This window comes from Netta rufina (assembly GCF_964035555.1).
Source record: "Netta rufina genome assembly, chromosome: 1".
Classification (NCBI taxonomy): Eukaryota; Metazoa; Chordata; class Aves; order Anseriformes; family Anatidae; genus Netta; species Netta rufina.
In genome coordinates, this window is record NC_140123.1 from 75,020,303 (window position 1) to 75,038,298 (window position 17,996).

At 36.0% G+C, this 17,996-nt stretch overlaps 1 protein-coding gene across 5 annotated transcripts in view; it reads left to right on the forward strand.

The window, feature by feature from the left end:
* The window catches only part of STS (steroid sulfatase), a 112,393-nt gene that overhangs the window by 78,544 nt on the left and 15,853 nt on the right, over positions 1–17,996 (forward strand). For all 5 annotated transcript variants that reach the window (XM_084293957.1, XM_084293955.1, XM_084293959.1 and 2 more), the window contains one exon: positions 1,701–1,822. In XM_084293957.1, the coding sequence (XP_084150083.1) occupies positions 1,701–1,822 (122 nt within the window). The remainder of the gene's footprint in view (positions 1–1,700; positions 1,823–17,996) is intronic.

Consider the following 17,996-nt stretch of genomic DNA (forward strand, 5'->3'; position numbering starts at 1 on the left):
TTTGCTAGAAATCTCAATATATTTGTATAACTTCCACTTTCAAGTTTCTCCTCACTGATTCTTCTTCTGTGTATACTATATGCCATAATTATTGTTTCATGGTAGGTCTGAGTGAGATGCTGTAGACTAGTTTGAATCATACACAGAATATATACCTACATATATAGAATCGTCTAGGTTGGCAGAGACCTTCAAGATCATCTAGTCCAGCCATCAGCCTGGACTTTCTAGTCCCATCACTACACCACATCCCTCAGTGCCACATCCACACATCTCCTAAATACCCACAGGGATGAGGACTGCGCAATGCAGCCCGTTCCAGTGCTTGACAGTGGGACCATCCTATTCCTTCAGTGTATTTTTCCTGAAAAACATTAGAAATTACTCCAGCTAGGATTCAGACACTGAATCAAGCAAGTTAAAGGGGGATGGAGGAGGTGCTCCTTGTAAAAGAAGAAAGATAGGTCATCAGAAAGAAAAGGCTTAGGTATAGCCCTAAAACAAGTAGATAAGGCTATATGAGAGTACTGTTGACATATTACTGGAGACAACCTTTTCCCCATCACAAGTCTGTAGAACAGAATGTATGCAATAGACATACAGACATCCTACACTCAGCTTGATGATGACCAAGCTTGCAGGGGCAAAAATCAGGAAAGAAAACATGACAGAATGAATGTGAGAAAGATCCTCATTCAGCAGACCCCACAACCAGGGATGAATCCAGAAAACAGAGTTGGACAACACTGCTTTACAAATAACAGTCTTGTTTCCTAATACTATCTCGTAGTAATTATGCTAATGTGAAACAGGTTTTACATGGTAATGAAAATTGATAAATAGACACTTAGGGGTTTAAAAGTTTCAAAAACATTTTTACAAGATGTTGCTCAAAATACTTAAAAAAAAACAATTACCTGATGATCTGTATACCAGCAGAAATTAGCATCCTATAAAACTTTTTGTAAAACTTGTAATTCACACCATGTCAAAAATGCAGATTGTGATTTGTCCCGTATCAACTGATTCCAGCTATTTGATGACTTCGTATATGGAAACATTTAAATGACTTGCTTATTATATAACACCATTTCAATGTAAATTGACTTACTCCTTCAAAACATCATCAAAATTGTCCAGCAGCAGATAGAGAATTTATATATATATATATGTATGCATGTGTGTGTAGTTGATAAACACATATTTAAACATAGTTCATTTTCAACTTTAAAATTACTAGTTCTGTGTTAAATTCTAGCATGCATAATTTATTAGACAGAGTTCTTCCCATTACTTCTGAGGATGCAAACACAGCACAGCAGAGATTTTTCTGATCTTAGAGTTACTTCAGCCAGACTGCTTCCAAGCAGCTTGAGCAGGTATATGCATTTATACCTGAAGGACTGGGTTCTAGCAATTTACTCACATATGTCTGATTACATTCTCAGCAAGAAAAGAGAAAAGTGGGATGAGGAAGCAACCACTCCTAATGGCAAAATATAAAATTAATGTTTCCTTAAATAATATAGAAACCAAAGGGGAAGAGCACCTGAACAGTTTTTTTCCAAATTGATCAACTGGAAGTGACCATTCAGATCATAAGATGTAGATTTATTGTTTTAAGAAGTGGAAATGCAGAGTTATATTTTTTAGAAAGGGAAGTTTTGGTTATTCTGACTTAGAAATGCTTTCTTACTCAGAATTATTGACGGACATGATCTGATGCCCTTACTTCAAGGAAAAGTTACCCGATCCAAGCATGAATTTCTCTTCCATTACTGTAATGCATATTTAAATGCAGTACGCTGGCATCCAGGAAACAGTAAGTAAACTTGTGTGTTCAAACTTTAACTATTTTATATAATTTTTATTGCAGCTTAAAAAGAATCAGAAAAAAATACATACAAACAAACAAACAAACAAAAACTAACTTGTACTATAGTAACAAATGAGTTGTTTAAAACATCTCTCCATTTTCCTTCCATTTCACTTTTTCCAGAACACACCTATTCACGGAGCCATTTTACTGTTTGACATTAATTTGTTACTATGCATTAATGTTACATATCAAGACAACAGAGATATCTATAGTATCTGAGCTATTTTTTAAAAACTTACCTGAAAGACAGTCTGTTTTATGGAATGAAGTAGTCAATGTTAACTGTTATACCTTCCTAAAAATGTACAGGTAATAGCATGGTTTGTTGAGTAACAGCGCAAGTATGACACCAACCTGTCTATTTTTATTATTGAGATAGCAATGTACAGAACTATTATTCTGATAATATATACTATCATATCAGAGATATCAGATAGTATATACTATCATTAGAATAGACAAGTCAAAGTCAAAATTATACCAGAGATTATTCAGTAATATTGGAGACCTTTTCAGACTTTTTTTTAACTGAATAAATCCAATTGGTAGTCTAAAGAAGAAAGTATTGCCCACTGATCTGCTCATTTTTAACCAACAGCTTACTGCTTCTGGTAGTAACTTCCACATTAATCAAATATTTCCCTTTCCATAAAAATCTCTGGGATGAATGAAGTTGAACATGTCAGCTGACATTCAAAGCATTGACATATGTTACAGTTTAAAAATGATGATTTGAAACAAGCTTTTGATGTAGCATTTCTGGCTTTAAGTACTTTGGGAAAGGACTTAATACTTAATTTGCAAAGGTCTTTTTGGTCATCTTCAGGCTCACTCTCTGCCTTAGCCTTTTAACTAGGAGAAATTAAAATATTACTTATAACAGTCAGTTACCAGATCATTTTGTTTCTGAGGTTGGGTGAAATTACTCTGCTTCGTTAGGAGATAAGCTGCAGGCAGGCAGAGAAGATATTCTTCTCACTAAAACACCATTGCAAAATGAAGTACCCCTATCCTGAGCAAAGGATCAACTTGGTTATTTACTGAAGGGAAATTTAATGGGAAAAGAAGGGGAGCAATGATGAGGGACTTGTCTATTATATTTACTGTGTGGAAACAATGTACATTGTGATTTTCCCTTTATCCTTCTTCTAGAGCAAGAAAAAAAAACTAAAGCCCATTCAAACTCTGGCAATAACATTTTCATAACACTGGGCTGATTTCTGTATGGAAGTGTATTTGAAATGCCACCTTGTCAGCCTGCTGTATAGTGTGAGAGTAGGCAACAGCTAAATATTCATCTCCGCTCTTTTTTGTATGAGTCCCCTGGGAGTACTCAGTGTCTGCTTCAGTCTTGTTGAATCAGATCTTCAGAAATGCCTTTTCCACGTAGACAATACAATCATATTTGTAAATATATTTGTTGCAGTCAGCTAAAGTTTTGCCCCTGTTTATCTCTTTCCTATGTTTTATTGTTGTATAGAGATAAATACACTTGCATTACAGCTCTATGCACCTGATACCATCAGCATTGCTGTAAGTACTCATGTGGAAAAATGAGTATGGTTGGTTTTTCTTCTGATATCTTAGCAGCTCTGTATGAAGCAACTGATAAGTTCAAAGTGTATTATATTACTAGTTAGTGTATTATTGTCCTCTAGCCTCCCTCCACAGCTCTTTACAGCTAATCGCAGAGTCCATTCACAGGAACTATTTCTGCTACTATGAAATGATATTACATTTTAGTATATGAAAATGAACAGAAAGTAGAAATACAATACACTTTTTTTGTTTTGTTTTGTTTCCTTGGAGAAGCCATTTTTTCAATAATTTAATTCAAACCATTGCAGAGCTTCTGCCAAGCAGCAAAAAACTAAATTAGAAGTATCCTATGGCAACAGTTCATTCCCTATACTTAGGAACACATCCAAAAAAAGTAGATGAGGTCACCTTTGTTAAAGACAGGCTGAAGAAGTGAACAATTTTCACTTAAATTCAGAATGCTAGTATGATTACTTGTAAGGATATAAGGCTTCAAGGTTTAGGTAGATCTGATTACCATTCCTAAATAACATGTATCCCATGCCTCACATACTTTATGGCCTCGATAAGTACCACATTCATCCCTAAGTACGTATATTTTCCAGTATCCAGAAATCTCTGTAGAATATCTCATCTTATAGTTGCCAATGACTGCAGTCAAGCCAATAGCACTCAATTCACAGAGGACCACCAGAAACAGATTCTTGGTATTAAGGATACTCTTGAAGACAATTCCTTATATAAGAAAGAAACAGAAAATTTGTGAGAAGAACATCATCAGGAATCATTGTACATTCTGTGCAGTGTAAATTGTCTTTTAAGCCAGGTAAGATTTGTGGCGTTTTTGATCTGTATTCCCCAGATAGTTAACTATATTGATTCTGCTACTTTGGAATTGTGTAAAAACATTCTTCATATAGAATATGCTTGTACATATGGCCCAAATGCTGACCAGCTCTGCCTCTCAATAGGTCTGAAGTCTCTGAAAAGGCTTAGTAGAAAACACTGTGATCACGTGTAATTAATAACCCCAACTATATTCCGTGTCTTCTGCACTAGAGCAGGCTGCCCAGAGCCACATCCATCCTGGCCTTGAATGCTTGGGGCATCCACAGCCTCTCTGGGCAACCTTTTCCAGTGCCTCACCACCCTCTGAGTGAAAAACTTTCTGCTAAATTCTAACCTAAATCTCCCCTGTCTTAGTTTAAAACCATTCCCCCTTGTCCTATCACTACCAACACATGTAAACGGGCATTCCCCCTCCTGTTTATATGTTCCCTTCAAGTACTGGAAGGCTGTAATGAGGTCTCCCTGGAGCCTTCTCTTCTCCAAGCTAAACAAGCCCAGTTCCCTCAACCTTTCTTCATAGGAGAAGTGCTCCAGCCCTCTGATCATCATCTGACTACATTATAGACTGCTGTTCCCTTCTTCATCAAATGTGTAATTTCTATCAGTTTTAAAGTTGTATTTTTTTGAAGCACAAAACAGCAACATAGAAAAGAAGGGTTACAACTGCTAAGGAAAATATTATTTATGTATTAACTAAAGCACAATCCATTCTAAATAAATGGGAAAAGTGCATATATTGCATATATGCACCTATTAAGACATACATTCTTATATTTCTTGCTATATTTCTTTTCTAGGAAGTCTTAGTATATATGACAGACTCAGCTTGTATATTTCACTTTTTTTCCTTAGATACTCAAAGTGTAGATTTAGCTTTGACCCTAAGGAAAAATTGTCTTCACCAGGAAGTGAGAGGAGAGCAAATGTTCTGCATAGTCAACTGGTTCCTTGTTGCCTCCATCACTCTACAGTTCCTTTAATAACTTTATCTTTGACATTGTTAGATTTCCATTATGTACTTCACTAGAAGAATGAAAAATAGGTTTTGGTTTAATTTTTGACTCTTAGGCTATACATTATGAAACAGACAAATTTGGTGTAGGTGAAATTTATAGTATTGCACACATTTCCCTTGCTAACATACTTCCAAAGTCTGACTAAGCAGGTGTGCTTCTCACATCACTCAGGGAAGGTCAGAAACTTCAAAGTGAACAGATAACCATTGCTGAATATTTTACATCTATATGTTTAGAAGCTAAGCATTCCTCATAACCAAATCAATGCTCATCTTCATTAAAACATGTTAGTTGAGTCAGTTACAGCATTCATTCCCCTTCATCAGTCCTTTGAAGGAGCATTAGATTATGTGTGCTACATAATGCTCTTCTCAAGCGATACCTCAAAATTTAAGCCTGATCCTTTCTAGAGGTGTCAGAAAAAGAAAAAAAAAAATCTCCCTTTCTTCTGCTCTCCTTCTCTCTCAGCCACAGAAAACAGACTAACAGCATTTTCTTCTTCATCTCTCTTTGATTCACTTGCATTTTGCCTGATACTGAAAAATAATGTACATTCTTCCTGACATTCGGAATTAAAAAAGGAATGAAATATCAGGCAATTTTCGTTGCTCATGATTCATACTTCTCTCATAGACACGTGCATGCTGACACTTACTGTCAGTGCCTTGGAAACAAATAAGACATATAGTCCTAGTTCTTGGAGGATGACTTCCTGTTATTTCGTATCCTTTGAAACCAATTTAATTGATCAGTTATGTATACAGAGTGGAAGACATGTTCAAACAGTGTCAGCAAAGTACTGTGATTTTCCATTATCAATGCATATTCTCCATGGTTTCCTGGAGTACCATACAAGTACTAATATACAAAAGCAGCATCTGTGAAAATATAAAATAAAATAAAATCAGCTCTTCTTTCTGCCTACTCTGATGATTAAATAGGTTTAAACATTTACATTTAAAACAAACCAGGTGTAGGTTCCGCCTTGACTGTAAGTTGAGCCACCCAGAGTTTTATATAGCACTGTGTTAGTTGTGCATGTCAGATTATGCTTTGGCCTAATTTAACTCTGATCACATGTTCTTCTGTTTGTGCAAGAAGACTAGTACTTGTGTACTTGCTAAAGTTATAATTTAGCATAACTGCACACTAAAAAAAAAAAAGTAAAAAAATATCAAGAGCTCTGTCTCCAGAACATTAGTGGCATATGAATCAGTACTATTAAAAATGCATTGCTATGACAACTTAATTATAAGGAGAGAATTCATCAGATAGATAGTGAATCTACAGTTGAATGGAACTATTGCATCTTTCATACTCCTCTGATTGTGGGCAAAATTTTCATTTGATAAGGAGGAAATATATTGTAACCTTTCGTAATAAATGCTAAAAAACCTAATGCACTACAGTTTATATTAGAAAGAAATAACAAAATTCACAGTATTTTGGTACTACTAATAAAAATGCAATAATATTTCTGATAAATGCTACAGTGGCAGTACTAGCAGCACTTTACGTTTTCTATTTCAAAATGGATTTCATTATTCAGTAGAAACTTTTTATTCTAAGAAAAGGAGAAAAATTTAATATGTTTTTGTTTTTATGAAAATGTTTAGTGATTTGTGTAAGGTTAATTAAAACAACTTCTGTACTAGAAAGTGATTTAAAAATTGCTGTTTAGGAATTATTTTCTTCCATATTCTAAATCTGTCATTCAGTAAAAAAAGAAAAAGAAAAGGAATCTTATTATGGCAAGTTCATTTGAAACATGTAGACTGTTGAATCAAACTAGTGCAAATATAATATATTTTAAAGACAGCAGAATTTCACTGAGAAGCTTCAGTTTACATGAAGAAAAAGAAAATTGTATTAACTAGTGAGGCAACAATGGCCAATATTATCCGCATTAAAAATGTCTGTCTATACAAAATAAATTATGAAATAAATATGGTTAGAGTCTTCTACAAAGGACAAAATAACCCATTCACAAATGTCAACATGAGGTGTACCGGTAATCATCAGGAAGTCTTAAAGCTGTCAGAGGATAAGTACTCAGCATTTTTTGATAATCTGATAAGATAAAACTAAATGGTGGTATCCATTATGATCTGTTATTTCAGCCAAAGATTTTTACTGAAATAGAATGTTTAATATGGGATACTAGCAAGTAAAGGTTTGGCTCTGAATTTTGAAGCTTGTATTACCTTCTTGCAAGTGCAGTAACCTCAGTTCAGAGGTGGATCTTCACCGCTGTTCAGTTTGAGGAAAGCATAATTCATTTTAAAAGCCATTGGTCAAGTGGTGAAAATGTGTCAGAACATTACCTTTGAAAGAAAAGTTCCTAAATGGCACATCTCAAACTAGTTTGTGAGCATAGCTTTCTGGACTTCAGAATAGAAATTTTCCACTTTGCCTTACTTAAAAAGCAAGATACATTTCAATTTGTGTTCATTCTGAGTTTCTTTTATTTTGGAATCTACTACAATTACTGAAAATAGCTCAATCAAATTCACCATTCAGGGATTCTTTCTATGTTATTATAGAATTCATAGCTATTGTGATTTCTAGTTGTTGCAATGTCCTCCAGCATCCAATTTTCCACTGTATTTCATGACAGATATCTTTTTCTTCAGTTAGGGGTGAGGAAATATTCCTAGTCATGTGTTTAATCCTTTGCATAGAAAAGTTACAGGTTAAAAAAAAAGTTATTTACAGCAGTTACAGGTTTATATATATATATATATATATATTGCAGTTTTCAGACTGGATATGTATTGCTCAGAAAGACTATTTTAAAACAAGTTCTGGTTGCAATGGGTATTGCCTATCTTGTGATGAGATGGCATTGAAATAAGACTGATTTCTGAATAAATGAGAGTAAGAGGAATACCTAACACTTTTCCCTTCCTTTTGAAAGGAGTATGATATTCATACCTTAACGGGTAGTAGGGGTTATGGTTAAACAGTTAAAAACTGTAAAATGAATTCATGTGCATAAAGAAACAATATTATTAAAACAACATTGCCTTGAGAGAGTGCATGGAAGAACAGAGTCTAGACACTGAAAAATGGGAAACCAGCTATGAAGCTCTATAGCCGCAGTCTGAAATTCTTTCTACAATCAAGTTCTCAGTACTAGGGTATGTGAGACTGGTAGTTGTCAGCAGCGAGTGGAAATTAATTTGGAAAAATTGCAATCAATATACTTCTGTTTAAAAATGCTGTCAGATTCTTGTTCAGCCCTCTTAGAACATTTAAGAAACATAACCATTAAGACATCCACCATGTAAATTAGCAATTCTGTTTTCTCTAAAATAGAAAGCATTTGAGATATCTCTAAATATTTGGTGCTTTAGAGATATTATTTAATAGTTGTTCTACTTTTCCTAATATGAACAAGAAATTTCAATTCATACATTCTCTGAAACTTCATAAGTGGGTTTTTGTACTGTGTTTATGTGGCAAGGGTTTGATAGCAGGTGAGCTGCAGGGGTGGCCTCTGTGAGCAGAGCCCAGCAGCTGCCCCATGTCAGACCAGAGCCAGCTCCAAAAGGGACCTGCTGCTGGCCAGAGCTGAGCTAGGGAGCAGTGTTGGGTGGGCCTCTGGGAGAGCAGATTTAAGAACCAAGCAAGCAAACAAACAAACAAAAAAAAAACAAACAAAAACTGCTGCACAACAGAAGCTGGGAGAGAGAAGTGAGAACATGTGAGATAAACAGTCTTGCAGACCCCCAGGTCAGTGCAGCAGGAGAGCAGGAGGTGCTCCAGGCAGGCAGCAGCAGTTCCCCTGCAGCCTGTGGAGAGGCCCCTGGTGGAGCAGGCTGTCCCCCTGCAGCCCATGGGTCCCACATGGAGCAGATCTCCACGCTGCAGCCTGTGGAGGCGCCCCTGGTGGAGCAGGTGGATGTGGCCTGGAGGAGGCTGCGGCCCATGGAGAGCCCCCGCAGCAGCAGGCCCCGGGCCGGAGCTGCAGCCCGTGGAGAGGAGCCCATGCAGGAGCAGGGGTCTGGGGGGAGCTGTCGCCCCTCCGTGGGGGACCCGTGCTGGAGCAGTTTGCTCCTGGGGGATGGATGGATCCCGTGGTACGGAGCCGTGTGGGAGCAGTGCTTGAAGAGCAGCTGCCTGTGGGCAGTCCCCGCAGGATCAGTTGGGGAAAGATGGCATCCCGTGAGAAGGACCCCATGTGGAGCAGGGGCAGGGAGTGACCGTGAAGGAGTGGCGGAGATGCAGTGTTAGGGACTGACTGCAGCAGCCCCCATTCCCGGTTCTCCTTTGCTGCTCGGGAGGAGGACATAGAAGAGAGCAGATGGGGGAAGGGGGTTTGGGTTTGCTTTCTTTTTTGTTTGCTTCTCACTGCTCTAATCTGCTGTGAATAGGCAATAAATTATATGAATCTCTTTACACTGAGTCTGTTTTGCCCGTGATGGTAGCTGGTTAGGGATCTCCCTGTCCTTATTTCAACCCTGAAGCCCTTTCCACTGTATTTTTCTGCCCTTTTTCCTTTGAGGAGAGAGAGTGAGAGAATGGTTGTGGTGAAGTTCAGCTGTACAGCAGGGTAAAACTACCACAGTTTCCCATCCTTTTTCTCATTAATTTCAAAGTAATAGGAGGGAGATCTGTTCATTGTTTGTTTGTTTGTTTGTTTGTTTGTTTTTTTGTCATGTGGTGAATGAATGCTGCACAATAGCTTCTGTCTGGTGTAGTTGTCACACCCGGTAGACCCATTTGCAGAACCTGTACCCTTGCTTAGGGCTTTTCTTATTCTTTTAATTGCTTCTGAGGAAGCATTTATGGTTTACTTGCCTTCTTTGTGGAGAACAAGAGATTTACATGATGCCATTTAACATCCTTGCTGATCAACGATTCACATTGACCCTGAGAATGCGTGCACTTATAGTTACATTCTTTCATTGCTTAACAATTTAAAGGAAGATATATTTAATAGAAGATTGATTCTGAAAGTGACCATCTCCTTTTGCACAACACTGTCAGAATGAGAGATAATAATACCATGTGACTATAACTGTTTTCAAGGAAACATTTTGTTGTCTTACAATGAAATATCTTTCTTTAATCAAACCATATCACACCAACCTCCTACCTTTTCTCATAGAAGAGCAGGCAGGAAAGGATGAGAAAGAAATGATAAACATTTGAAGGTGTAAGATTTTTCTGTTGTCACAGAGATTTTTGCTTTCTAATTAGAAAAAATAGACGTATTTAGTCGTAGTAAAATTGATGCAGGAACACTTTTGTTTAAGAGAGCTATTCCCCCAGTGAAAGACTATGGTAAATGTCCTTTGACATTGACATTATACACAGAGACTTTCTCTCAGTGATCGTATCATAGCACTTTTTCTTCATATAAAAATAGAAACCATAGCATACTTGTCTATTGAATCCAAGATATTCTGACCTAAATTAGTAATGTTCTTAGTGAACAGAGAAAGGTTGACAGGATTCAGTGATCGTATAAAGGCAAAGACATTTAAAATAGCTAATTCAGTATTATTTAAACTTCAGCATGAATGGCTTGCTGTCAGATATTGTGTCATGCACTTATGACAGTAAAAAGGAAAAAAAAAAAGAAAAAAAGAATCTTACAGATTTTTTTTTTCTGTATGCTCCACAGCTAACCCTTAAATAGAAAAAGGATCTGTTAGAACAGTTTTCTGATAATTTTTGATCTATTTAGAAAATTAGCAGGAGTAAAAACAAATATAAATAATAATGACTACATAGGAGTAGCTAAAAATGTGCTGCAACTTTCAAAAATGAATTTCAGAGTACCAAGTAACATAAAAAGTGGGTCTTCAACAATTTCTGGAGCATTACACTTCCAAAAATATCTTCTGTTCAGTATTGGATTTGAGCCTGCAGCGTTCTGCATGTTACATTCAGAACATAGCGCTGATTCATCCTAATTTAAAAATCAGATTCAAATGGCATATATTGTCTTAGGCAATGTTCTTCAAGGGAAGTAGTTAATGCATGCACAACCTACGTAGAGTATTATGTGTGCCAAAGACTATGCCATCCTATTACACCTAGAAAAGTAAGCAAAGTATGGGTTTATTAGAGAAATTCTCAGTAAACCATACAAGACCATGAAACACAGAAAAAAAAATCACAAATGAAAACACTGGATTCTCAGAGTATGTGCATGTGGACAATATTATGCTGGAGGCCAGTGTGCATCTGTGGACAACGTGCTTGTTTTCTGTGTTCATTGTAGGTGCTTTCTGAATGCAAGTCCTCAACAGTACTTTGGAAAAACAACACAACAAGGAATCTCCAATAACCAGTGTAAATGCCCTAAGCTTGAAAAAAGCTCATGTCCCAGTACAAACAGTGACCATCCTGTTGATGAAATCAACAACTTTATATTTGGTCTCAAATTATTAGAGGACAGATAATGCATTACATTTTTATAGTGTATTTTGTAAAGGCATCTGAAATTCCCTAAACTAAAAGGAAGAGAAAAAACTAGGAAATAGCTTTTCATTTGTTTCTTATGGTTGGTAGAGGAAATTTGTAGAAGGATTTGTGTAAAAGCTGTTTGAAACAGAAAGAAAATTCTTTCCACTCATAATTTTTGGCCGAGTTGCTTCAATGAGTAGAAATGCAAACTCTATGTAAACTCTAAACTCTATACTCTTGTATAGAACAAGTTTCTACCAAGAGCTTGTGACATTTTTCAAAATACATTCATTATTCAAAATTGAACCCAATGATTTATTGAAAATAATTCCTCCACTTCAGTTCAGTCATAAACTATTCAGCAGAATAGTAAATGTAATGCATTTATTTCTATTGACTTTGGTCTCGTAGATGTGGGACTGTAATGCAAACATGTGATGCTCACTCACTTACTTGTCTTCAATATTTTCATTTTAAAGAAAATAGGTTTCTAGCATTCTAGGAGGATGGAAGTTAGAAATCATGTTACAGTCATAAATTTAAAATCCAAGACCATAAAAAAGAACATACAGATCATGATACTTTAGTACTTAGAATTAGGACTTCTGCAATGAGTCAAAAAGGCTGAGTCTTTTCGTATTACAAAATGTTAGTCTTCCCTAAGATAATTTCGCCATTACCAAACGTGTGCTAATTTTTCATTTACTACCTGTCATCTGTCTGTGATATATTAATTTTTAAATAGTATGATATCACAGAAGCAAGCTTCTGAGTTTCACTTGATCAGCAACGGGACAGTACAGTCTTCAAGATTAACTTAATTGAATTATCTGGGCCCTCTTCAGTGCCACAGCAACACTGTGAGAGATCATCACAGAGGTCATATGGTGTAGAGGCCATCCAATACATTTTGCATGCATACATTTCGCTGTACATCAAGCTCTGATACATCCATATTGTCCATATTGTGAAAGAAGCTCAGAACTAAAAGTATTATTGTTACCTTAGCATTCATACACTTGATAGCAAGCCTGGTTTGCCAGTAAAGATTTGTAGTTTGTGCCCAACAGTATCTTGACATATTGTGCTGCTTCTGATTCCTAACCAAATGTTATTCTGTAATTTAGTCCTTCCTGACAGAATTGTCATTTGGGAACGTTTGGATTGATTTTTTTTTTTTTTTTTCTGAACAAAGTCCCCCACCAAAAATTGCAAACTTGACATAATTAATATCTTCCTTAAGCTGTCACTGTTGATTAATCATTTGGTGAAGCTGCTCAAACAATGCCATAATACTTATACACAACGTAAATACACAAAAGGAATAATAAAGTATAAATAAGTAATAAAGGAATCAAGAACAAGTGGTCTCACAAAAATTAGTTTGTACAAGAATATGAGATGCTACAAATACGGAAAATGCTAGAAATGCTAGATAAGAAATTGTGAGTAAAGAAATCTAGTTGAGTTCAGAATTACTTATTTCTCCATTATGTATCTCAGCGCAGTTTGGAGTTTCTTTTGAATACATTTTTCCCCAGTTCTAGCATGCTGTGAAAAACATGAAAATTTGGACTGATTCGTTCCTCATGGCCACAGCATCTTATAATTGCAAATCCTTTAGTCCAGCTTGTGTCTAGGGTTTGTTGCTGTTGTTCTTTTTTTCCTGCAGATGGTCATGGAAGCACTTTCATGTCCTTTGTTTAGCTCTCAAATTATTCCAACATTCAGCCTAGCTGATGGCGATTCATTACAACTACATTACAGTTACTTTTTTGTCATATAGGTAGTTATGTTTTATTAAGGGAAAATGCAATTTCTGCCTACAGTATGTAGACTGTGGATATTAAGGGATTTATATATAATTGAATTTGTTGTAGCTTTTTCTTCCCTGCTTTATGCAGCATACCTAACTCGGAAGGTAAAATAATACTTTTAGCATGATAGCTCCTCCCATTTTGTTTTATCTGAAGACTGCAGTCAATGCAATACAGGAAATCAGGTTTTTATTGTTTTATTTCTCAATGCCTAATCCCCAAACTTAATTTTGATCCAAAACTATTACATACAAGTTTAAATTTATTAGTTGTACCTATAAAAAACAATACTGCCAGTTCTGTAATACGTAGTGATAAATTGCTTGTAGTATTTATAGTTGACAATAATTTTTGGATTCTGAAAAAAATGCACTTGCTACTAAAGCCAATTTTCAGCTGTAGCCAGAGGCTCTAAGAGCATATATCTTTATGATTCAGAAGCAACTGTAGCCCATGAGCATTTGGATCAGTATTGGAAAAACTAAAGTTAAACAACAGGTTTTTATAAGAAAAAAAAAAAAAAGAAAGTTTAATTGATAAGGTCTATTTGTATGTATGCTGTGGAGGAACTTATGCATAAGCATGAAGGTAAACACATTTCTTCCCAGAAAGAGTAGTCAGTCATTGGAACGGGTTGCCCAGGGAAGTAGTGGAGTCACCGTCCCTGGGGTGTTCAAGGAAAGGTTGGACATGGTGCTTAGGAACATGGGTAGTAGGGTGATGGTTGCACCAGATGACCTTTTGGTCTTTTCCAACCTTAATGATTCTATGATTCTATAATTCTATGATATGCTTCACGGAAGTGAATTTTTGAAATGCTCTCTAGGAAAACAATTTTGCCACAAAAGCTTATAATTTGCTAAAAAAAAAAAAAAAAAAAAAATCATCTGGAAGAATTCAGCCTAACAGATCTGGTCAGCATAAGACCTGAACTAGAATCAAGCAAATGAGGGATAGAAGACAATGGGCCTGTTTTGTCATGATGAAGTGTAGGGTTTGAATAGCTTGTCTTACTCTTTCTTCCTTTTGTCTTAATCAAATAAAAGTAGAAAGCACACAGAATTCTGTTTAGAGTCCTATTTGCAGTTGTCATTTTAATCTTTGAAAGAAAATTTAGAGAATACAGAATATTTTAGGCTTTGTTCTCTATTTTTTTCTCTCTAGTTTGGAAAACAAGGTTAGCAATCAGGTGCATTTTTTATTCTTTATTTGTAGAAAATGGATTATGACAGTTGACTCATGGATTATAATAAAATGAAAAACATTAGGGAAATGGATTACAATACTTGAAATACTTGGATTATGATATTCAGGTATACCAAAATTACAATATTTACAGGTTTTATACAAATTAAATTGTTCTAATGAATGTCATGCTTTGACAATTGGCAGCTTCAAAAAATCTTGCAAAGTGCATTATTAGGTTTATCTTAGCACAACTGTAAGTCCTGAATACAAATGTCCCCATCTATTTTCACAGTCAACGGAAATGAAATCTATTAGTGTATAAAACAGAAACTGAGAATTGCAACAAAAATAGTACAGAAATACAGGTTGTTTATTCATCTGCTTCAGTTCATTCAGCTCTGCCCTAGCAGGTCTGCTAGGTCATTTAGAAGTTCTGGTGATCTCAAGAATATCAAATAGCTCCAAATACCAGGACTGTGTAGCAGCAACAAAAACTTGACCTAGAACACCATGCAGGTGTTCACGAGGTTTCTGAAATGATCAAGAAAAGGTGCTGCTAAATGCTTTAACTAGATTTTGTAACTTGATACTAAATAGATTTTACACTGCCTGTAGCTCCTGAGCATTATCAAAGGCCCCATTTTTCCCCCTTCTCATATGCCAAAATGCTTCAGGTCTCCATGTAGGAAGTGTTTTAATTTGTACTGGAGCTTTTAAATAGAGTTATGACATACTGATTTTGGGAAAAAAAAAAAGAAAAGAAAAAAAAAAACACAAAAAAAACGTAAATAGAACTAAATTCTGAGAAGTATCTTTGAATGTTTAACAACTAGCAGGTTGAACTAAAAAAAAAAAAAAGGAAGTGGTACTACTCATATTTCACAAAATATTTTTAATGGTGGTCCTTCAAAGTATTTAATCCAACTGTAATTTGATAACTGAGAAGTGTTCACATTTTGAAGACAGAAATAAACAAAAGCAACATACTGCCGTATGAGAAAATTAGTTATTTGAATGCTGCAAAGGGTTATTCCAATGGTGATTACTTTTCAAAGTTAGAATATGGCAGATGATTAGAACTAAAAAAAGGCAGTACCTACATGCGCAACTGCCTGAGTATTCTCTACCAAGTAGTTCTTCATATTGTAAGACATGATTAATCTGTGTGCAAGTTAGTACTACTTTCATAGAGAAGAGTTATGGCCATGGCAAGAAAGAGGCAGCAAGCAGCAGGCAGGCAACATTGGCTGAGCCAGTTGATGCAGTTGCTGTGTACACATACAAGGAAAAGTGCTTGCAAAAATTATACTTTGTCTTTCCTCATCAGTTTCAATAATTTTTATCCATTCATGGATTAATTGACCTCAGATATAGCCTCACCCCCATTTGTTGTTAGATTCTGCATTTCAGTTTTATGTATTCTGAAAAGGTGTATGAGAACACACTGTGTCTCAGGCAGGGAGAGAATCACATTTAGGAAGGCTTAAAGTATCCATGTTCTTTGGTCATCCAAGGACCTAAATGGCTGTGAAATGTTCTATATAGATGCATTTTACTCCTCTTCTGGTGAGTTTTGTTCTGTTCTTGCAGAGATGGCTGTGGAAGCAGACAGCCTTTTTTACATTTAGTTTTTGGTTCTTTTTATGCTAGATAGACAAGAACAAAGTTGTGGTCCAAAATTAAAACCAGACAAACCTGTGAGAATCAGCAAGACAGGAAAAACTTTCAAAGTGTAGGTAAGGATTTTGGTGATAGGAAATTTGTTTATGAAGTCTATCTGCTTGGCCTGACTTCATTTTGAATGCAGTTTGACTGGGAGATTTCCTAATTTCTAATCCTTACAGATACTTAAGTTCCTTTTCATGATTACATGCCCTAAGTGTGAAGACCTTGAATTAGAATACTGACTCAGGATTAAGAAAGAAATAGAGTTTAAGCTTGGGCATATCCATTGCGAATGCCAGCCTATTAGAAACATCTTTGGAAATGTAAGAGAAAGTTCAACAACCATGTAAACATTGCCTGGATTCCTGTATTTTAATTAGTTACTAAACTTGTGGTAAATGTCTGTCAATTCTTTTTTGGATAATGGCATAGAAGACACCACGGTAGTGAATACAACAGGAAAACATTTCCTAGTTTTCTCTGTTACCCTTACTTTTGTCGCAGATCTTTAGAGAGTATTTTGGCAAAGAAACCAGCTACAATCAAGAGATACAGACTGAGTTTGCAGAGCTATGAATTAAAAATTGAGTGTAAGATTCAAAAGCCCCAAAAATATGCAGATGTTTGTATTTCACAATATCCTTTGAGTGCTCTTGTCACTCTTAACTACAGTAGGGAGGAAGGGCATATATAAAATTTATATCTTGTCATGTAATGCCAAAAGCATTTTCAGTTGTCTGGAGGAAGTACAATGTGTAACTGAATGACTTTAGACAGCAAGCTGTTATTTGTTCTATTTATTTATATTACTTCCTGAAATAAGGGGTTAAGGCCATTAACCTAAGCCATAATCTATTGGAGCATATTTTTAGGCTAGCAAAAAGAAAATGAAAAGGTTTTCATGCTCAAGGATGAGGCTGTCTTTGTTTAATTCAACTTTGTAACTGTCTTGTGTAACAGAGCCTGGACCTCATAGTGGTGCAATAAATAATAAATGTTGGAATAAAATTGTGACATAAGTGCCCTCTTCAAAGACACTCTGAGCCAAGCTAGAATTACTACATTGGATAGTAGTTAGTTTAAAATAGGAGAGCAAGCCAAAGAGAAGAAACACTGACACCTCACTGACAGCAGAGGTTTACCTACCCTCCTACAACTGTGTTTCAGGAGACTGGAGGAAAAAATAATCAGAAAGCATTTTGCCATGGGAAAAAAAGAAATCCTTCATGTGTAAAGAGTGAAGGTCAGTGGTTGGAGTTTCCCAGGTCCCTTGTTGCTTTTTTCTGGTGTGAACTCACTCCAGAGCTGATTACATCTCTCAGCTGAGCACCCTGTAAGACTATGCTGCTGAATCTCTCCAGTGGGCCCAAGTTCATGCATCACATAGTTAAAAACACCTGGAGTTACCTGGATATCATGCATATGTCCATGAATACCAGAAGAAAAGGCAACAAGATTTTACTGGTGGGGACTTGGGAACCTGAGGAATTTATGCTTAGAGTTAGATGATGTTGCTAAGCAGGTGTTAGTTTAATCTTCAGCAAGATAGGATCTGAATGCCAAGCAGTGTTTTTTTCTGCAATGTAGAGTTGTCCAGTGTACAGGACTTCTGTTTTAAGAAAA